General features: G+C 43.6%; 3 protein-coding genes across 3 annotated transcripts; 1 reads left to right on the plus strand and 2 right to left on the minus strand.

The window, feature by feature from the left end:
• Positions 1-6,773: 6,773 nt before the first annotated feature.
• Positions 6,774-10,610, plus strand: LOC109740882 (protein NRT1/ PTR FAMILY 3.1). The gene is made up of 4 exons (XM_020299926.4): positions 6,774-7,142; positions 7,226-7,443; positions 7,554-8,134; positions 9,349-10,610. The coding sequence occupies exons 1-4, from the start codon at positions 6,989-6,991 to the stop codon at positions 10,250-10,252; spliced, it is 1,857 nt and encodes a 618-aa protein (XP_020155515.1). The 5' UTR covers positions 6,774-6,988; the 3' UTR covers positions 10,253-10,610.
• On the minus strand, positions 8,862-11,670 carry LOC109740883 (uncharacterized). The gene has a single exon (XM_073505772.1). The coding sequence runs from the start codon at positions 11,581-11,583 to the stop codon at positions 11,242-11,244; it is 342 nt and encodes a 113-aa protein (XP_073361873.1). The 5' UTR covers positions 11,584-11,670; the 3' UTR covers positions 8,862-11,241.
• Positions 11,671-14,263: 2,593 nt separating this feature from the next.
• LOC141028011 (3-ketoacyl-CoA synthase 4-like) lies at positions 14,264-16,208 on the minus strand. The gene has a single exon (XM_073505774.1). It carries the CDS (start codon positions 15,721-15,723, stop codon positions 15,091-15,093), a length of 633 nt encoding a protein of 210 aa, XP_073361875.1. The 5' UTR covers positions 15,724-16,208; the 3' UTR covers positions 14,264-15,090.
• Between the last annotated feature and the right edge of the window lie 6,852 nt (positions 16,209-23,060).

Here is a 23,060-nt window from a genome sequence, read left to right on the forward strand (position 1 = left end):
GGGTAGCGCGAGGGAATAGCCTGTTTTGCGCGACCGATTTGACCCTCAAGATGACCTCTGATCAAAAAACGTTCAACATGAAAGTTGTTCGTCTCGTCGAAACGGTCAAGATTGCTTTTGGGCTAGTTTCCATCCAAGATTTTTTTCCCACCACAAAAAAGACCCGCAATGTGCAGCCAGTTTAAACCGAACAGTTTTGGAAAGTTCGGACAAAACCAATCCGAATTTGACTAGTGTTTTGGACGTGAATCCAAGCCTTTTCCTTGCACGGAAAGTCCAGCCACCTCTTATATATCTAAGGGGTGACGGCCGATTGAACAACACACAATCGATCAAATCATCTATCACTTTTTATCTTTTATCTTTTCTCCTTAACCCTAGTTCTTCTTCTTCCTTGTTCTTCGTCTGTTCTTCTTGTTGCAGGGCGGTGAACCTCGAGGCCCTAGGGGCGATCAGGTCGACCTAGGGCAGCCCATAGCCGCCGTGCGCCCTGATGGGGTCCCTCCCGGGCGTGTGGAGTTTCGGGTCAACAAAAGCGCCCGCCGGATTGCCTGCGTACCACGCTTCCGGACGGGTCTCCTTTGACGTGAGCTGCGGTGCATCACCCCAAGCGTCGAGGGTACACGGTGACGTGTTCGTGTGCGAACAGCCACATTGTGTGACTATTTCTTGATATGAAATCTTCAATTAGATTTCATGAACAACCGTCTCTGGAGCATCATTTCAATGATATACTAGCCAACCCACTAAGTCTTTCTTGTGTCATTGTCAAACGTAGATATGACTTAAGTAGTTTTAATTTAGAAAAACTTGTGTCGGCTGATGCAAGCGAATAGTTACTAAAATTATGTACACGATATATAGTTGCATTAGAAAAGCAATCTAGGCGTTTAAGAAATTTCAATATATCAGTATGCCCCATGCTATCCATTGGGATGAAATTTCTAAGTAGCTCAACTCAACATATAACACACTACATGCATCAATATCAAAGTGTTCGCCACTCTTTAGTGCAGCCTCAAGACAACTACAAGATTAATTTGAGCTCATACTCTATTCGTTCCAAAATTTAAGAGTATTAGTTTTTTTAAGCCAACTTCCTTAGCTTTGATGAAGTTTATAGAGAAAAATATCAGTATTTACAATACGAAACCAGTATCATTATATTCATCATAGAATAGTTTTTCTATTTTATTTAATTGGATTGTAGATGTTAATACTTTTTATAAAAACTTGGCCAAACATAGAAAGGTTTGACTTTTGGAAAAAAATAATACACCTTATAGTTTAGTGCACCAGAAGCAAGAAAAAGTTCTTTTGATATGTTTATATTGTTCAAATCTCCTTTGATTGGAGCGGTAGCCCGATCATCATATCATCTGGGTTTTCCATCAAACTGTTTCTTTCTTAACTTTACTGCAAGTTCTGGCCATAGCATAAAGTGTCAAATTAAGACTATGACAACCACGTGATGCATAAAAAGCTCAAGGATTTATATTCAAAAGTATTTTTTGAACCCCTTGATTGATACGTTTTATATTCAAACTATTATCCCCTCACATCATCAATGTCCATATCAAGATTCTTGAGTACTTCAAAACATCAAAAGGCCCTTACCTGTATCATTTACGTTCAAAAGTCCTAAATAGGATTATTCGATAGAAACAAAAGTGAAAGATGCATTAACAAAACATATAACCAAAGCCATTTCCTCTTGGTGGATCGCGTCAGGGGTACAATTTTTCAGAACAGCGTCAGGGTACAGTCAAGTATCATGGACAGCAGTTTTAACATGGTCCCTCTTACCCCCTCTTTTCACATGAGAGGTAGAAGTATAGATTTGAGTCGTTGATTTCATTAAGTAATGGGTCTAAGTAGTACTCTTGCCTTTTTAGCTTTCATGTGAAAAGAGAAGGTAAGAGGGACCATGTTAAAATTAGCCATGGAGAAATACTTTTTTTTTTATTTTTTTTATCTCAGACTTAATTGCAGAAGCAAGCAAATGTATTAACTCATTTTGAATCTCATGGCCAAGGTCATGAACACTAGTTTCACCGTCTGCCGTGCATCGAACATGCTCGTTAATAATCGATTCAAATCCAGCCAACATTTCAACCAAGCCTAAGTAATTTCCATCAATCGACACAATGCCGAGTTAGCGCCACGAAATGCTAGATTGCGTCTCACAAGAAATTTTTGATAAGTTGCCTGAAAATATATTTTGGGTAAGTCGATTTTCTCAACCATTAGATTAAAGATCCAACGTCCGACCTTCTTTCTTCCTTCAACCGTTCCACTTCCCTCAAAACCGACTTACCCAAATTGCAAATTCAATCAACTTACATACATCTATTGTGCAAAAGAATTCTCAACAGATATTCTATCCAATGGCCCTTTCATTTCTCAAGTTGTCCCTCATCTGCACAATCAACAGCTTGGTGCTTTTGCAGCTTTAGACGCAAATCATACCAAGTTGTATTCAAAACAAAACTTTCGGTCCTGTCACTTCTCCTTTCACCAAGGTCGGTCACTCACGCACTGCACGCGTAGCTGCAGGAATACAAACAAAACTTAGACTGGGCCAAGTTAGGTTGAGTTGCCCACGTCCGTTTCGTAGGCACTGTAACGTGTACGTCGATTGGTCCCAGCACATACTAGCCAGAGTAGAGTAGCTAGGCAGCTCTCGTGAGGGGACACTACCGTGCGGTCGGCAGCGCATGCGCTCTACTGATAAGTAGGCAAGAAGATGGTCGCCCACGAGACCACCGGAGATATGGACCGGATAAATGCATGGTTGGTCCAAGCACGCTTCAATCATGATTGGGTGAGAAGACGCTAATGCGGTCGTGGCTAGCTTGCTAGCTCAATCATATGATTTGTGGGCGGCAGAATCACCGGTTCAGATCAGGTTATCTGCTGCTGTCGTGGTCTCTTGGGGAAGTTTCACCGGTCATACTGAAATGAACACCACTTACACTTAGCCAGAAGCTGGCTTCAGCATCCGCCAAGCGCCACATTGCATGATTGGGGCGTTCGTAGATCCGCGAGGATCTGCTTTTGCAGTCACGCTATACCTTTAGCTGATTCGCCTTTTTTCTATCCTGTTGTTGGTAGCATATGGATCGTGATACGGTTGTGTTCGTGCCTAGGGATGAGCGCAGTTAATAGAGCATGTTTCCTCACGGTTTTTTGCTGCGTGCCACACGTTCCGATCGACGTACGTTCCTCGACCAACCACGCATCCACCGCAATCACATTTTGTTGTTGGTGCTGTTGAAGAGTCTCTTCTTCTCAGGGACAACGGCGATCCCATATCTCGCGCCTGCATTGGCAGACAACCCATCGTATGAACCGTTTAATCGGGCGGTCAAAAACGTGCAATCTGCTCATCCTGTTGATAACTCGCCTAGCAGGATCTGTCGATGCTGGCCGGAGGTCTCGTTCAAACAGGATTCTCATACACCACCGGGCGACGCAAGCGACAACGGAAAGGGGCTCACTTCTGCGTCATCTCCGCTTGTATGCGTACCGTAGGCATCATCTACAGGCGACGGTGATTCACCGCCGGCTGGCCATAGCTTTCAGATAGCAATGTACCGACGCTCTCTTCCATGGAAAGTCCTGAGCACGAGCACTTTCGGGGCCGGAAAAACCTTGAGCACACACGTACGAACGAACGCACTGGCCCCTGTTTCGCCGAATTCTGTTCACAAGCGTTCATAAACTTCATACCGGCCGGGCGACATGGTATCCACTATCCAGCCATTAGTTGCTCTCCGGAAGTGAAAGGGGAAGCAAATGGCGCAATGCGTGGCCGAATAGATATGTAGTACGATCTGGTTATGTCCAGTTGTCCGTGGCTCTATAGCCTTGTCCTTTACGTAGCACGCAGTAGTTTTCACCAGCAGTACAGACGCTCTTTGAAAGATAAAGAAAATACATCACCGAAGCTAGACTGTCGTTGTTGATCGCGCATGGGATGTCATCAAGGCCACGATTCTATCAAACCAGCGTCCTGGAGAAGTCGTCGAAGTTGTCACCAACGGAAGATCCACGAACATATGGTCCCAACCTCCAAAAAGCTCACAAGCCTCACGCCGGCACCGGCACCAACATGACGGTGAGGAGGCCGGTGGACCAAACCACAAAGGAGGGCCACAATCATCGCCACGACGATAAACCTTGCAAACCCTAACCTTACCGTCCGGAATGGCCGGCATGGATCTACACCAACGAGCCTTCGACGACGCCGCAACTGACACGGTCGGGTTAAGGAACCTCGAGGAAACATTACTTGCTAGTTCAATGCCGCCACAATCATCATCGACACTCCACCACGCAACTTTATAAAAGCCCTAATGTAGCGGAAACTACAACTCCATCTAAAAGATCGTCACCTCCCTGCAGTCCCACACCAGTGGAGCGGCGGAGGAGGAGAGGCGGTGACCTACCAATGAAAAAGGGGTGGCATGATGGAGCACCAAAAATGTAGCATCAACACTGTTTCATGGTTTTTTGGTCGTAGTACGTTGTAGCTTTGCACATGCTTTCCTGAGTGTAACACTATTTAATCCACAATTAACAGGTCGACTAGAAGTTATACTCCACCCTTCACCAAATACAATACATGTAGAAAAGCTCTCCATAGTTCCATAAATGGAGCAAAAAGAAGGGAGAGTAAAATACCTCAACAATCTATATATGTATAAGATCTACATTTATATTTTTAATTTAAGGAAAAGACTTTGTAATTAGGTGGCGAGAAATTTTCTATATAATTCTACTTAGAAGAACAAACCTCATAGATCATTTTGTTCCTTCTGAAGTTGAATAAAGTTCAGTTCGGGCGAACCATAGGTGTACAATCCTACCATCCAAAGGCTTGGGGCCTCTTTGTATAGATTTTCAAAGACAATTTTAGAGGATTCAAATCATTAGGAATCTTTCCATTATAGTTTGATTCATAGGATTGGATCCTTATAGGATTTCTTGCTAAAGATTCCTTTGCACTATATTTCATAGGAAATTCAACGTCCACTCAAATCTCTTCAAAGAATCCTTGGTTTTCCCTGTGACGCAATTAAAGAAACCAAAGTCCTATAAGATTTGTATGTGCATGACATACCAATCCCACATTCTTCCTATTCTCGCATTTTTAGAATACTAGGAATCAAATAGGCCCTCAAATTGCCTTAAACTTGAAATCTCAAAATTAGTTGTCAGTTTCTTCTTAAGAAAATAATTTACTTTTGGCACCTCGATGATTCCTCGAATTTATATTCTTTCCTTATAAACTCATAAGCTAGACAAATTTGACCCTTCAAAATTGCATATAGTTTGTTCTCTCAGACCATTGCAGGCTACGTTTGGATGACATGGTAGTGGTTTTGCATATTGGACAACACCATTCTCTAATACTCCATCCATCCGGAATTAGTTGTCGCTCAAATGGATGTATCTACCACTATAGGGAGTAGGAAACAAAACTTCTTGTTTCTCGATCGTTTTTCTCCCCACCCTCTAATAGGAGCATGGTGTCATCTGCATATTGCATATTGATGGTCCCATGTTCCTACTAATTGGAGGTCACACCTTTGATGGCTCAATTTTCATGAGCTTGTTGAACTAAATATGACAATGGTAAGCAGAAGGGGGTGCTAATGGGTCATCTTACCTCACTCCTTTATATGTAGTGAAATATGATCCCATAGCATTATTTACCTTAACACACACCCTCTCTCAACTATTATTCTCGTGATCAATTCAACCACCTGATCTAAAAACCCCTTGAGTTTTACAATTTTATATAGAAATGTCCAATCAATATTGTCACGCATGCTCCACTTTTTTATGCCTATCATGCAATACCTAATGCAATATCAGCACCCCTTCCATAAAATGTGTGCCCTATTCGAAAGTTTGTTTGGAGTGGTGAATAATGTGACACTCACACATCCTATTATAGCAGAGATCTCATTATAGTATTATCAGTCTCGTTAGTCAATAATTTGAGGCTAGCATTGAGTAAACAAATTAGCCTAAATTATTGTATTATGTCGGCTCCAGAGACTCTTTGGGACTAAAGTGATGGTACTATAATTAAGCCTTTTTGCATCGAGGTTCTCTATTATAGAAATCGTCAAAGAAATGCTTAAGAGTAAATTTAATGAGAAAACCATCTAGATCATGAGTTTTATTGATCATGATGAACAGCGAACAAGTTTTTTTTTAAGTACCATCTAGAGAATCCTCAGCCAGGAACATCTCATTAATATAATCTGAGGATCAGCGACATGATCGAAATGGAAATTAGCATAAATAGATGCAACCCTGAGACTAACCAAGCAAATCCATGTAAAAACTAGTAAGATGAGTCATCAAACTTTCGCATCCCTCAATGACATTATTTCCATCTTTCAAGGACAATATTTAGATTGCGCCTCATTCTTCCGCTAGGTTTACTCATGTAATATTTAGAATTTGCAGTCCTCAAACTCCTTTTTCTTTAGCCCTCTTGCATCCACTCGATATCATCCATTTCTTTAGCCCTTTCCCTCCAATGAATAACTAGCTCCCCCACTCCTCCTTGGTTATTTCTTTCTTATTCTTATCTTAATGCTCCTGTTCCAGTCCATCTCAGCTAGCACTGGTCCTGCCACTGCCTAGCTATTTGCCAAGATCTGGTTGTGATGTAGACACATCACACATGTGAAGCCCTAGTCCCTAGTCCCTAGTTCGGAAATGTGAAAAGGGATCCAGAAGAAAGGGGACTTGCAAGTAGCCATCTATTCCATGTGGGCAAGATATCACTTAAATAGTGCGAATTAACCTCAGATTATTGTCCCGCAGTTTTTTCCTGTTTCGTGTAAATTAGCCTCGGAGCTCGTAGTAGAATAGTAGTACAGTCTAATGGCATGGCACTGGCAGTGGCCGCTGGCTTAGCTATAAATATGTGAAGCCAAGCTGCTGCTGTTACCACGAGTTCACGATGCAGCGAGGAGTGGCTGCATCTGCATGTAGTACAACTGAGTGCACCACCACACCGCTACCACCACAGGCGCAACCAATGGCGGCTGAGGCGGCCATGGATGGGAAGAAGGGCAAGAAGAAGGGCGGCCTCAGAACAATGCCCTTCATCTTTGGTGAGCAGATTTTATATAGTCACTTGCAAATTAATTCGAATTCGACTGCTTGCTTGAGGTGTGTGTTGGCTCGCGCGCTGCAGCCAACGAGGTGGCGGAGAAGCTGGCCGTGGTGGGCTTCTCGACGAACATGCTGACCTACCTCACCCAGCAGATGCACATGCCGCTGGCCAAGGCGGCCACCACCCTCACCAACTTCGGCGGCACCTCCGCCATGACCCCGCTCATCGGCGCCTACCTCGCCGACGCCTGCATCGGCCGCTTCTGGACCATCGCCGGCGCCTCCGTCGTCTACCAATTCGTGCGTACACGCCACACACATACACTTGTTTCGCACGTAGACGACGGTACTACCCATATGAAGCAGAGCTGAACTGTACGTGACGCTGGTGCTTTCTTCTTGCATGACAGGGGATGGCCCTCCTGACGGTGTCGGCTGCGCTGCCGCAGTTCCGGCCGGCGCCGTGCAAGGCCGCGGAGGCGGCGGGGGGCGGCAGCGGCGCGTGCGAGCAGGCGCTGCCGTGGCAGCTCGCCGTGCTCTACGTGTCGCTGTTCCTGAACGCGGTGGGCGCCGGCGGGTACCGGCCGTGCATCGTGGCGTTCGGGGCGGACCAGTTCGACGAGTCGCAGACGGCGGAGCGCGCGCGGACGTGGGGCTTCTTCAACTGGTACTACTTCTGCAACGGCGCGTCGCAGCTGGTGGCCGTGACGGCGGTGGTGTACGTGCAGGACAACGTGGGGTGGGGCTGGGGCCTCGGCGTGCCGGCCTTCTGCATGGGCGTCTCCGTCGTCGCCTTCGTCGGCGGGTACCCGATGTACCGCCGGCTGGACCCGTCGGGCAGCCCGTTCACGCGGCTGGCGCAGGTGGCCGTCGCGGCCGTCCGGAAGCGCCGCGTCCCCAGGGCGGACGACCCCGGGAGGCTGTACGAGAACGACGAGATGGACGCCCCCATCTCCATGTACGGCAAGCTCGTGCACACACCCCAGCTCAGGTACGTGCGTGCCCTCTCCTTACTAAAATACTGCCTCCCCCAATTACTTGTCTCACATTTGCCGTATCTAGACACGTTTTTAGGACATAGGTAACACTCCCTCTGTAAACAAATATAAAAACGATTAGATCACTAAAGTAGTGATGTAAACGCTTTTATATTTCTTTACCGAGGGAGTACTTACTAGAGAAACCACCTCCAGCACAGTAAGCTTTATAAAGTTCAGCCTTCCATCGAAAAGGAATAAAATCCGCATCGTATGATCACAAATCAGAGTGTGTAATCCCCGTGAGGCCGTGAACATTACAACTTTACAAGTCAGCAACGACGATAAGATACTTCGAGTACTAGAGGCTACCAGCGTACCAGCTATATATGTATGTAGCCAGCCAATTTAGATGGGCCAAGATCATTTATGAACAAGAGGACGTAGGAGATTAGAAGGCGATGTCAGCAAATGAGGCCAAAAACGAGCATACTCCTCCTGAGCTGGAGCGCTCTAGCTGTGCTGAAGATGGAACGATAGCCGCCGCTGGACTGGATCTCAGCGCCGCGGTTCCGGTTTCAGCTCTGTTCTAGTTCTAGCTCAAAACAAGTTGTGTTCGACTCATGTTTCCCACGCCTGTACCGAAAACCCACCCTACTACTTTGAGCTGGATTTCGGCAAAGCACAAAATATATCTGATTACTAACCAAGATGAGCAGATAACTAATGACTCGTTCACCACACGCTCGAAATAGTACAGTTTATAGATTAACAGCAGCAATTTGTTTCCGATTAGTACACTTCTTCTTTTCAGTGGCCTGCCCATGAAATGCGACACGCATACCTCTCTACTAATCTTAGCTAACTTTACCTCCGGTTAACACTGTACAACGTCCAGTGTTTCAATCTTCAAGTCCCTCGATGACCTGTCTGATAAAAGCTTTGATACCCGCTTCGTCGATGATCCCAACGTCACCCACACTATATTCACCAACTGCAGCCAGCAATTCTTTGCTTCTCCTTTCAGATCATCATTAGGAGCTGTTGAAAACCAAAATTGTGGCAGTAAACCAAGCTTTGTTCCCAAAAAATCGAGTGGTTCCAGTGGTGCCAAGCCCGCTAAAAAGATGGGAACAGCAACAATTATTGTTGTTCTCATGAACTCATGAGATGAAGAAAAGAGTGATGCTCAAAACTAATCGACCTGTTTCTCTGCTCCACCGTGCAGCTTCTTTGATCGAGCCGCCATTATCACTGACGGCGACCTGCCCACGACGGACGCCTCTTCCAGCAAGCAACCGCTGAACCTGTGGCGGCTGAGCACGGTGCACCGCGTGGAGGAGCTCAAGTCGGTGGTGCGCATGGGCCCGATCTGGGCGGCGGGCATCCTGGTGATCACGGCGTCGTCGCAGCAGCACACCTTCTCCCTGCAGCAGGCGAGTACCATGGACCGCCGCATCGCTCCGCACTCGTCCTTCAAGATCCCCGCGGGCTCCATGACCGTCTTCACCATGCTCGCCATGCTGGTCACCCTCTTCGTCTATGACCGTGCGCTCGTCCCGCTGGCCCGCCGCCGCACGGGCCTGGACCGTGGCATCTCCTTCCTCCACCGCATGGGCGTCGGGTTCACCATCTCCGTGGCGGCCTCTCTCGTCGCGGGCTTCATCGAGCGCCACCGCAGGGAGGCCGCCGTGGCCGGGGGAACCACCGACGCTGGGACGGCCCCGCTGTCCGTGTACTGGCTGGTGCCACAGTACGCACTTCATGGGGTGGCCGAAGCGTTCAACTCGGTGGGGCACCTGGAGTTCATGTATGACCAGGCGCCAGAGAGCATGCGCAGCACGGCGACCGCGCTCTTCTGGCTGTCCATCTCCCTGGGCAGCTACGTCAGCACGCTGCTCATCACCATCGTGCACCGGTGGAGCGCTGGCCCAGACGGGTCCAACTGGCTCCCGGACAACATCAACCGCGGCAAGCTGGACTACTTCTACTGGGTCGTGACGCTTCTGCAGGTCATGAACCTGGTGTACTACCTGATATGTGCTAGGCAGTACACGTACAAGCCCGTGCAGCACTACAAGGAAGAGGAGGGGGAGGACAAGTCCATGGTGGAGCTGCAACAGAAGGTTTGAGCGAGTAACACTATGCAATGTAGTGTGATGGATATCAGTATATGCAGGTACTGGCCTAGCTAGCTAGGTAGACAGATCTGTGAAGATGGTGGTGAATGTATATGTCATTCAGGGTTTGTATGGAGATCAGGAACAGAGAAATGTATCTAGTTCACTAGCAAGTTGCCAAGTTGAGCGAGTAACACTATGCAATGTAGTGTGATGTATATCAGTATATGGCTATATGCAGGCACTGGCCTAGCTAGCTAGAAGAAGGTAGACAGATCTGCAAAGATGGAGGTGAATGTATTAAGTCATTCAAGGTTCGTATGGAGATCAGGAACAGAGAAATGTATCTAGTTCACTAGCAAGTTGCCAAGTTGAGCGAGTAACACTATGCAATTTAGTGTGATGTATATCAGTATGTGGCTATATGCAGGCACTGGCCTAGCTAGCTAGAAGAAGGTAGACAGATCTGCGAAGATGGAGGTGAATGTATATGCCATTCAAAGGTTTATATGGAGATCAGGAACAGAGAAATGTATCTAGTTCACTAGTAAGTTGAGCTAATATCAGGTTTCTACGAATGTGTAACTCTGCTCGTTATGTTCGTAGTTGATCGCGGTTATTGGAAGTGTTTGATGGTAAATTTATGTCGTGAATTTGTCAATGACCGAAACAATTTGATCTTGGTACCATAGTTCTAAATCAAAATTCAGCAGTGCTATATTATTCAAGAACTATACCGAGTACAATACATAGCAACACAGTCTTGGACATGACCTTTGATCCTAATTGCCACCATGTGGACTGATCGAATAAAGCCATTGTTGTGCGCATTGACCACAATAGTTCTCTTATAACAGTTTGCCTAAGAAATGCAGTAGTGCAGATGCTGCAGAACAAGAGGTCAGATATGGAATTAGGTTGGTGGCACTAACCATCGGCAGTTGAGCACAAGCCGTGCAGAACCCGCTGGCTGTGGTCGATCGAACGCCGGGGTCACCCGATCAGACGGTGAGCTTGATTTCGAAGCCGAGGGAGGGGTGGATGTGGTCGGCTGGGGATGTGACGACGGCGGTGACGGCGGCGGCAGGAGGGCCGACGGGGAGGCGGCGGATGACCATCTCGTCGACCTTAGCAGGGTCGCCGGAGAGGAGGGCCTCCACGGTGCCGTCGCGGCGGTTGTTGCGGACCCAGCCGGCGAGGCCGAGGGACTCCGCCGTCTCGGCCGTCCAGTCGCGGAAGCCCACGCCCTGGACCCGGCCCTTGACCACCACGTGGACCGCCTTGTTCGCGGGAGGTTGGTCGGAGGAAGGAGACGAGGCGGCGGCAGCGGCGGAGGTGGCCATGGCGTCAGCGGGGAAGGGCGAGGCAGCGGTAGGCGGCGATAGAGACGTGACAGGTGGGACAACTGGGGGCGGAGGAATCTTGTGTTCGTCGGGCCTCTAAAGTCGAAGTAGCTTTTCGCCCAAAAGCTTTGGGAAAAGGGTTCCAACTTTTGACATTTGATCGGAAGCAGCTAACCAAGTGATATCTCTTAGATCACCCTAAAGAACTTTTTTAATGGCTCCTTTTTAAAACTACACAAATAATTTTTTACATTGTATTTTTTTTCAAATTCACGAACATTTTGGGAATGCCTGAACATTTTTCAAAATGTCACGTACATTTTATGAATGGTACGAAACATTATTTTGATCATGTAAAAATTTTTAGGACATGTAATAACATTTTTATTCAGTTTTTTTTCATTTCCTCCTTTTATATATATATATATATATATATATATATATATATATATACTTATTTTTTCAGCACACATTGTAGCATTTTTAGTATACATGAAGCATTTATTTATACATGTTGAATATTTTTAAATACATGATTAACAAATTTTAAAATTACATGTTTTGAATATACTGCATTTATCTTAGTGTCAAAAAAGTCTTACATTTTGAGACGGATGGAGTATTTCTTAATATGTGCTAAACATTTTTCAGATACACCAATTTTTGGATGATATAATCATTTTTTTAACTGCACAATCATTTTTTTTTACATTTGTGTCAACATTTTATAAAAGTAGTACGAACATATTTTTGAAGCGCATGTGTATTTTTTAACTGCAACCTACGTTTTTCAATGATTTGAAACATTTTATTTGAAATATACGGACATTTTTTACATTGCATAGATTTTTTTAAAAAAATTCACATACTCTTTTTAAGCATGTGAACATTTTTTATATGTCACATTTTTTAATGCAAACAACACTTTTCTATACTACGCTAACATGTTTTTCAATTCACCATTTTATAGAAATGTAAGTATATTATTTTTTTGGAATACATGTATTTAAAACATTTTTGAAAATACAAACAAAAGAAAAAAGAAAATGTAAAGAATGAAAAATGAAAAAACAGAGAGAAAAAAAACTGCGTGCAGGAAGCTACTTGGCCGACCCAGTAATAGCAACGAGAGGACAGTGCTTGAGACCAGAGCTCCTTCGGGGTCTCTGTAAGCGACACATATCCTCACCCTTTTTTTTTAGCATCAGTACGGACACAAGCGCTCATACATACGCGCATACACTCATCCCTATGAACGCACACACGTACACCCTACCCCTATGAGCACCTCCGAGAGACTGAGCCGGCATATCATCTTGAGATTTACGAAGCCACCATAGGCGCCTCGTCGTCGACGGGAACGTCTCCTCCCATTGAAAGCGCATCGCCGGAAAATCCTGAAATAAATTCAGGAATAATGCGAGCACCAGGATTTGAACTCTGGTGGGTTTGGGATACCACTGTCCACCTAACCATCTCAACGACAGGTTGATTCGCACATATCCTCACCCTTGATTGCTCGGCCAAAGAAATTCTTTTTATCATGCCTAAAGCTATGCCCAGTGAAGATATGCATTTGTTTCCCCATTCTTTGTTTTGTCGCCCAAAAAAGAAAGCAAAAATCCGTTTGTCTGGTGTCTTCTGTATCTAAATAGCTAACTTCCACTAATCCATTTCTCTCAACATGCAAGCATGTCACCTCAGCATGCAATATACATGAGCAAAGGTCCATCCCAACATGCAACTATGCATAAAGAAAAAAAAACACATCAACATGTGAACGTGCATGGTAGTTTATACTCTATTAATAAATATTTTTTAACTATACAATTATCAAACACGATAAATAATATGTATTTTCAGCTTTTGTTCTCATATTACTTCTTCAAATATCCATGTTCCATACTATCAAATATCATTAAAATATGTTACAAATTATTCATGCAACAACGTGTAGGGTATCATCTAATATGTTTCCAATGTCGTCACGCAATCAAGAGCATTGCTTTTACTGCGGGCCTTACAAGGGAGGGAATCAGAGAAATCATCGGGCTATTTTTCCAGAAACATAGTATGAATAGACGCAGACGTTCATGTACACACACGCACACTCAACCATGTAAAGCACCTTCAGGAGACGGAGTTGACGCATCTTGAGATTGACAAAATCATCAGAAACGCCTCGTAGTTGAGGGGCACGCCATACCACTAAAAGAGTAATGTCGGTAGGCCTGGAATAAACCCTGAAAAATGTGACAACTCTGTGCCAAATCTATGACTCAAACCTGGTTGCGTTAGTCCCACGACAAAAAGGATTCTAGCCATCTGAGCTATGCTCGGTTCGCTCACTGCGCTATATTGCGTACACAATATAGTTTCCACAGAGTGTGTTAACGTTTTTGTCGAGTTAACCAACCCAACTGAGCTTATAACGCATCGAATCAAGCTGAGGTTTTTGCTCGCTGGAATTATCAAGCTTAGCAAGTTACAAGGTAGTGAGTTCAATCTAAACGATTCAAGTTGGCTCGTTACAGTCATGGATGCAAATGTTTCATAAATCTTGAACAAGTTTTTTTGTTCACATGGATGCTTGTGAAGAATATGCTAGTGCGATAAATGAATTAGATTAGACACGAGTATTGCGATTTGTAGAAACATGATACAACTTTTTGTCATCCCATTTGTTTAAGAGAGTATGACTAGCATTTCTTGAACGTAGCCAAGTTACAAAGAAATTACAGTATGGAAAAGAGTATCATAGGCATTCCTCAAGCACGAACGGTCTATAAAAAGACCAAATCACAAACCATATCACATTATGAACCTTTCTGGCATCTCTTATCTTATTACAAAATGCCCGGGTTGTGATGACATAAGCCATGTCACCGGGAAGATGTATATGATAGACTTTCTAAATCGTCTGTGATGGCACATTCTTAAGTAGTGGCATATCCTTTGTGGCAGTCCTCAAGCATCAGTGAAGAGGATGATCTGCACTAGAGACAAGAGTAAATAACCTCATCTTGCATCGTACTATAATGTAAGAGCGCAATTAATTGTTGATATTTGTTTTTCTTATTACGTTGGTTTGTTTGAGAGATGTTTAAGCTGATGATATGAAATTGGATTCTAATTTTTTGCGTATGAATAAAATTATTTTGTAAATGTGAGCAACTATTGGTTAAACAGTTGGTAGTTGTAGAAAAAAAATGGAGAATACATATTCAATGTACATAAGAACATTTCAACAAAATACCACACAACAAATGAATGACACCTACAAACTAAGTTTTCAGATGCTTAAGAAAGCCATGCTGCAGAAGCTAGCCCATCCAATTTATCTTACACATCTTGCTTAATGATAACAAAAAAATAGAATAAAACAATCCAAAAAACTATCGATGGTCGAGTGGGGCACTCAGCAGAATGTTTTTTAGCAATGGATGGTTTCAATTTTGTACATTTGTTGCCTGTGATCTTCTTCATGAAAGCATAGACAAGTTAACTTTATTTCTGCACATCTAGCGGGTATCGATGGATGCACCTAGCCCATGGCCCATGGTCACCGTGAGATGTATGGATGCACACCCACACCGCGGAGTTGCATTCATACCCAGCTCCGAAACCAATCATCCAGACCCTATTACCTTTTAGCATTCGACCCTTAGCTTCTATGTATCCCAACTCATACCACACAGATGCACTTGACTGATTTCCGAATTGATGCAATGTCATCCATGAAGGCTCAACATGCTCATATGATAGATTAAGTCCACGTTGTACCGAGCTGATCACCACTGGTCCACCGACGTGGATGCAGAAGTGCTCGAACGCTGTATGGAAATTGGGAATGTAAGGCCTTATCCTCCTCCCAAGGAGCACCTTCCTCGCCAAGGAGACAAGAAGAAACTTGATCAGCTCTGATGTAGGCAAGACAAGTGGCCCCATGGCCGTGATGTTGGCCTTGAGAGCGTCTCCAGCAATAGCCATGAGGTTCTTTGACAGATTGGCGCCCTTGATTCCCTCGTCATCTTCCTCCTGGTACACGCAGCGGTAGGCATTGTCGTCACTAGCAGTGATCGTCCGCACAACCTGTGTTAGGCGGAACCTGGCTTTGGACCTAGAACTCGATAACAGCATGGCCGTGAAGGGTAACGCAGCAGAAAACAAAAAAATTCTGACCTACGCACCAGCCCAGGACCACTATGGAGACTGCATACAAGGTTTGATCTTTTTCGTTACCGACTCGTAGCGCAGCGGGAAGTAGAGTCGATGACGATCGGCGGTGCAGATCCCCGCAGCTAGTATTTACAACCTCCCAACCGCGAGGATGTATACCCTCATCTGCTCCTCAGACAGCCCTCCGGGAGGCGGTCGAACAGTCCCCCGGACGGTGTCGCGGACAGCCCTTCGGGAGGACCTTTGAAACTCGAACGGTCAATCGGACAGCCCTTCGGGAGGACCTTCGAAACTCGAACGGTCAATCGGACAGCCCTTCGGGAGGACCTTCGAAACTCGGACGGTCACACGGACAGCCCTTCGGGAGGCACTCACGAACTAAGACCGAAACTACGATCTCTCTACAGAGTTGCACACATACGGTGTCATCTATCCGGCAGGGCTTCGCCGTCCAGAACTAGTTCCCACCGGAACCCAGACAGCCTTTCGGCTCTACGAAACTATTTCGCTGGGAGGGAGAGAGAAGCCAGATCATGCATGGCACTTGTATGTGAGAAGGGATGATCCTTTAGGCAGCCCCCTCCACCCCTATTTATAGGCCAAGCCTAAGGGTGGCTTCTCCAAGAAGCCAAGGGGGGAAATACCAAAAAGGCACTCAAGGTGGCTTCTCCAAGAAGCCAAGCAAAAAGCACTTTCACTATTCATGACGACATTTTCCAGCGTCCGTTCGAACTGAAAATATTTATGTGGGCTCAAAACATTTCCAGTACCCACTAAAATAATTTGCAACGCATTCCGAAACAATTTCGGTTTAGTGATTTTCATCCGCGAAAAGCAAACAAGAATGCGTTTTCACTATTCATGAAGACAATTTTTCGCGTCCACTAAATCCGAAAATATTTCTGTGGGTCTTAGAATAATTCCAGTACCCACTAAAATGATTTTGGATTCGTTCTGAAACAATTTCAGATTAGTGAATTTCATCTACGAAAAACAGCCAAAGCGGTACCGGCAGCTCCGAAACATTTTCGGTTTTTATTTCTGAAAATTCCAAAAAGTTTCCAGAATGATTCTGGCACCCTCCAAGAATTATCAGTCATGTGCCGAAACCATTTTGACTTAATGGCATACCCCGAAACAACTTTTTCGGTTTCACCGAAACTCATCCGGTGACCTCTCTGCGGTACGATTCCGCTGTCCGAAACTTTTCGGTGTCCGAAACTTTTTCGGTGATTTTCTCTCAGACTCCCTGTCTAGTATTCAGCAGATAGATGACCCTTAAGCGTGTGACCCTATAGGTTCGGTGAAGTATAGACATGACCCGGAACCCCTTCCGATCAATGATCAACATCGGAGCCGTGGACACCCATATTGACCCCTATACCCACACGAATAAATATTCGAGTGAACCTCCAGTTGCCGTGTGCTATTCCTGTTGCTTCGCGATATGTTACAAATACCCGAGGTGAGACATGTTGGCATTCCCGTGGATCAACAACTTGTCCACTATGCTAGTTACCTCGTTACCGGTTTTGTTCTCTTTTCTCGTTTCGTGTTCCGGCATCCCCATGATCAAATCACAAAGTGTCTGGCCAGACGATGATGGACACCGTAACACCGAGAGGGCCCGAGTATATCTCTCCATCGTCGGAGGAGCAAATCCCAATCTCGAGCTATCAAGTTACTTAACATACTTTCCCATGAACCCGTAAGCCGCCGTAATAGCCATCCAGTTACGGATGACATTTAACAAACCCCAAAGTTAATGAAGCAAGCATGAAGAAACTCGATACTCTCATGGTCTAAGGAATTATGCAAACATTAACTATCTCTGTGTTATAAATCATTAACTTGTGACGAATGTATCTCATAGCATAACATCAATTCGGGTCGATTCAACACAAATGTCCTTCCTGACATTGTGCCCTCAAAGTTGCTTGGCATAGACATGCCCATGATTGGGAAAACATAATCATCATGCAACACTTGAGCTAGTCTTAGAGGCACGACTAGGAATACATTTTACCGTTTATTATTCCACACGTGCATATGGGTTCTCCCCAGGGCCTTTATGGATATACGGGCTTGGGAACCACAGCAGTTATAGCATGGAACATAAACATAATTATGAACAGGGAGATAATCAATAATATTTATTATTGCCTCTAGGGCATATCTCCTACAGACTCCCACTTGCACTAGAGACAATAATCTAGCTTATGCTAATGCACTTCACACCTATGGCACAGCGGTGTAGATATGCTTCGCTTGTGGTATAGCCTGATGTCCAATGGATCTGACGACTTCAGCTCCGTGTGTATCTATGCATGTCCTCGCGTTTTCACGTTTTCACAAAATTCATATTTTGTGTGGACTTGGCTTTGTATGTATGTGAATCACAGGTCGAACCTGGATTCCTCAGACTGAGTTATGGAGCAACTATCTGCAGTAGTGTCCCATTGTCAAAAGCCATCTTGGAACCATACTAAGTTCATGAATGAACTATATGATTCAACATCTTCTTTGTCGCTTCTAAAGCGTCAACATACTTAGCCCTTGTTATAGAATTCGCCACAGTAACTAGTTTGAACAAATTCCAACTAACTGTGCCACCACATTGTGTGTTACACAAAACCCTTAATTTAAATCGAAAATCGCATGGAGAAAAGATGAAGACTGTATCGATGTAACATTTCACAACGAACTCTTCATGATCTCTACTTGCGAGAAAACCATGTCATCAGTACTTACTCTAGTACTCTGTGACATCTTTCACTGTTGTCCCATGATCAGTAATTTGATCACTTTGGTATCCATACTCGCAACACCTTGGGAGTATCGGACATATCTGGTTGTTTTACATACCATGGAATACATGATTAATCCAAACACAAGAGTGTGTGGAATCTCCATCATGTATTTTACTCATCAGTGTTTTGGGACACCGAGTCTTGCAAAAACTCTTTCCATGTGACTTCGGCAAGAATCACTCCTTGGCGTTTTAAATGCTAAAAGGTTTTAGCATCTTGTCAATATGTATTCATTGCTTAGCCCCATTAGGTAATCTATCTCCATAGATCATCATGCCTAATATTGAGGCTATTTAGCCTAAGCACTTCATCGAAAAACTATTTTCAAATGAAGTCCTAATTCGTGTCAAGAAATTTATTTCCAATTACCAATGTGCCAAGCACATAAGGTTTTTAGAAATATTATTACGCTCCCACTTATTTTCTTGAATTACAAGCATCTTCGTTACCCATTGATGAAGTCAAAACCCCTTTGACCATTTCATCAAAACACGAAGATTCCAACTCCATTTTGCTCTCTTCTGTCCATTGCTGGAACTCTGAAGTTTGCATACCTACTAGCATCCTCTGGATCGACAAATTACTTTGGACTGTATCATATACAAGTCCTAGCTTTCATTTCCATCAGATGGAAATCCTTTTATCATCCATGTTTCATATCTCATGATTGAAATATGTATTAATTGCTAGTTCAACCCGAACCGACTTTAAGCATCGCTACGATGAAAACAACCTCATCGTAGTCAACTCTTGAACTTGTTATTTGAACAAGTCGAGCTTTATGGATAAAACATTTTTATCCGTATCAGTTTTAAGTTCCATAAATATTCGTTAGACTCTAAGTCTTCCGAAAGGTGTATCGAGGTTTAAATCTTGAATCACTTATATGGAAACTAACTCGGGTTGTATTGGCATTTAGCCAATTCTGGAGTCAAGGCCCATCAACGCTTCCTTGTGTATCGTAGGTATAATGTTGTCTAACAACAATATCTCGTTTGCGCACCTGAGAGGTTTGCACGAGCCTTGCCTACGTGGTTCAGCTGCAAGTTCGACCGAAGTTCATACATTTTATTGTAGAGACTTCCGTATCAGTCGCAGTAGGAAACTCTAGAATTACTTCCAAGGTCTCTTTCCTTTGATCTGATGATGTAGGTACTGTTTATCTCGTCGAGTTGCACTATTCTCCCACTCACCTTTTTGAAAGAACCATTCTCTTTAAAAGCACACCGTTTCGCGGCAAAACTATTTGCCTCGGTATAGTGAGGGAGGAATACCCAACATTTTGGTATAACCTACAAAGTAGCACTTGTCTGATTTGGAATAGGTTTGTAACCTTTTACACAAGCCCCATATTCCAAATGTTAAGAAAAGATATAACATGGTTGGGCGTACCATACCATGGCTTCATTTCAACTGACCCAATGTAGCTCTTTTCAGTGTAAAAGCCGCAGTCTCTAAAGCATCACTTTAAAAAGGATAATGGCAAATTTATTTATGTCATCTTTGACCTTACCATGTCATAAATGGTTTGGTTACATCTCCACAGACTTTCCACTTGCAGTGGTGTTCCGGGAGGTGCAAGTTATGAAATCCCTTTCACAACTCATCGGACATTCGCTAAACATGTAACTCAAATATTCCTTTGTGCAATCAAATTGCAGAAACATAATTTTCTTGTTACAATAACTTCTACTTCATTTTTGAGAACCTTTCAAATGATTTCAAAAGATCCAGACTTACGTCTTATCAAGTAAATATCCATATATCTACTTGAGTCATTTCTGAAGATAAATAAATCCACCACTAACAACACTTATCGGACTACACACATCAAATGTATGATCACTAATAAGTTTGTTGTTCGTTCCTTATGGCCTGTGAACGGTATTTTAGTCACTTCACTTTTCGGAGGAAAGTTGCAAGTGTCAGATGATTCAAAATCAAAAAGACTTCAAAATCCATCATAATGGAATTTTCCATGCGGGTTTCTCCAATGTGACCAAATGTAGTGCCACACTTGTGTGGTATTCTTTTAGTCTTGCGACATTTAGCGTCAGTGTTATGGATGTATCATATTACCATCAATATTCATAACATACGTCCCATCGATGATTGAAGTATGGCCCTTATGTTATTCATAATACTTAACAACAATTGTTGTTTTTATGAACAACTCTTTTGCAACAAACATTGTGCAATGGGCTAGAGTGTATGAAACTCTAAAATGAATTATGAAAGTAAACCCAGAGGTATTGTATTATTATCAATATTCATAACATACATCTCATTCATAATGAAAGTATGGCCCTTGTGTTATTCATAACATCGAACATAAAAAGTTCTCTTATGAACAACCTTCTTGCAAGATACCTTATGCAATGGGCTAGAGTTTGTAAAACTCTAAATGAATTATGAAAATAAATACAGACGGCAATACACCGATGGAAGGTATAGTAACATTTACTATGTTCCCTGTGTATACCTTAACCTCATTTCTAGCTAGTCTTTCAGGCCATAGTAGTTCTTACATCGAGTTGCACCAGAATGCAATCGAGCGGGCATTTTTGTGATGAACTCACAATACCCAAGAATTAGTGATTAACATGTTTAACCATAATTCGCAAGAACTATATCTTTGACCAGCCTTCTATACATCAAAAACTTGTATGACATTCATACATGAGCTGGATATTCCAGTCTTCTTTCCTTTTGCCTTTATACTTCTAACAGTTTAACTTTTAGTATTTCTCCTACTCTCAGAAGAAGCACCCAACTTAAGAGTGACATTAGCCCCGGACTTCCTAGGCGTGTAAGTCATACTAACACCCTTTGGACACTTCCTTTCTCTTTAAGTTGTTGTTTTATTCATCTTTCATTATATGACAGGCGTTCTTCTGGATCCCTTTCCCAACAGTCAAATGCATAGTAAACACTTTTACTAATACTTGCAAACAAACATTGCTTTGTATTTATCTGAAAACAATTTTCAGTTCCATGAATATCATATAACTATCCCAACATTTGAAGTTTGGGTTTCATGGAAGCAAACATATTCCACTTGACCATAACAGAATTCTAGCTTTTGGATCGAAGGACAAGAGTCGCATGATCCATAGCATTAGTGGGATAATACCGAAAGCATGCGATAGGACAAAGTCCTTCTCGGCACTCTTGAGGAGGATCCTCACATTACGTTACCAACCGTAAAGTTTTAACCAGATATTTAACAGCTATTCAATTTTAATAGGGAAGGTGGAAATGCGAGCCATTATTCTATAACTATTATGCAAACCACACTTAGACAGTGTTCATAATTAATTGCATTGAGAATTAAACATGTTAATTCAACAGTGCGCTCCCACTCAAATCAATATCTCTCAAAATTGATTGTGAGTGATACAAGACCCACATTTCAATTGTTCGCCATTGGTGTAACACCACTGATGACGAAAAATCTCAACCGGTAGGCCAACTTGCCAATCACATCTCTATGTGACTCTTGTTCATCTTTCGATGCGTGTGTTCTGAGCTCATGACGGTCATGCCTGAACGTCAAGACAACCAAGTGATCTCGCTGCGAGGTCTTAACTCACCCGCCTCACACTTCTCTAATCGTTTGTACCCGTGTGACACGGCGCACCCCGAAAAGATAGGTGCTGTGACGGTGCTACACTTGGGAGAACACTAACTACTTGGTATTTTAAGTGAGAGATCACCCTAATAAAAGCGACTACCGCGCAATCAAGAAGGGTACATCATAAGGGATAAACATCTCAGGCAATTCATAATAGCATGATATGGTATAGCCCTTTCTGACGGAGAAGTCTTTCATTTCTTCGTCTTCGGCATTCGCGTCGGTGTTCACCTTCGCGAAGATTGCCACCACCTTGTCGATGCACCAGATAATATTGCTATCTTCATAGCGTATAAAATTAATGCATTACTTAAGGTTGGCACGCAGGTCATTAAAGTGCAATCATATGGCTCCAGCCATCATGCCGAATCATGACACGCAGGTCATGTTAATCAAACTACATCATATAGTCATCTCATACATAATCAAATTAGTATGAGCACTGCTATACCACATCACATGCACATCCTGCAAAACCAAGTTAGACGCCTCTAATCGGTTTATGCAAAATTTATTTTACGTGGCTTCTAAGGTTTTGACTTAAACCGCAGCGACCAACGTTTTATCATCAAGTATGATTATTCAAGTTGCTAGATTAACATCTCGGGGTGTATGAAACACGAGATAATTAAATCTCGAGCCCCATACTAAACTTCGTCATACGCATGACCCCCGTGCAGATAATATCTGCAATGCCCTTTCATCTGCGAATTTCATCTTTCTTTTGACTACGGCAGAACCCAAAGAACTGATAGCACTTCCATGATCAATCAGGATCACGGATTGCCAGAACTTTGTCAAATTCCACCATGCTGTCTCGAGATTGAGCAAACGCAAATTCTAGGGAAGCAACA

This window comes from Aegilops tauschii, chromosome 7 (genome assembly GCF_002575655.3).
Source record: "Aegilops tauschii subsp. strangulata cultivar AL8/78 chromosome 7, Aet v6.0, whole genome shotgun sequence".
Lineage (NCBI taxonomy): Eukaryota > Viridiplantae > Streptophyta > Magnoliopsida > Poales > Poaceae > Aegilops > Aegilops tauschii.

Coding starts and splice junctions, on each gene's coding strand:
- LOC109740882 (XM_020299926.4), top strand. CDS start 6,989: ATGCAGCGAGGAGTGGCTGCATCTGCATGTAGTACAACTGAGTGCACC. Junction 7,444..7,553: donor CCTCCGTCGTCTACCAATTC/GTGCGTACACGC, acceptor CTTGCATGACAG/GGGATGGCCCTCCTGACGGT. Junction 8,135..9,348: donor GTGCACACACCCCAGCTCAG/GTACGTGCGTGC, acceptor TCCACCGTGCAG/CTTCTTTGATCGAGCCGCCA.
- LOC109740883 (XM_073505772.1), bottom strand. CDS start 11,583: ATGGCCACCTCCGCCGCTGCCGCCGCCTCGTCTCCTTCCTCCGACCAA.
- LOC141028011 (XM_073505774.1), bottom strand. CDS start 15,723: ATGCTGTTATCGAGTTCTAGGTCCAAAGCCAGGTTCCGCCTAACACAG.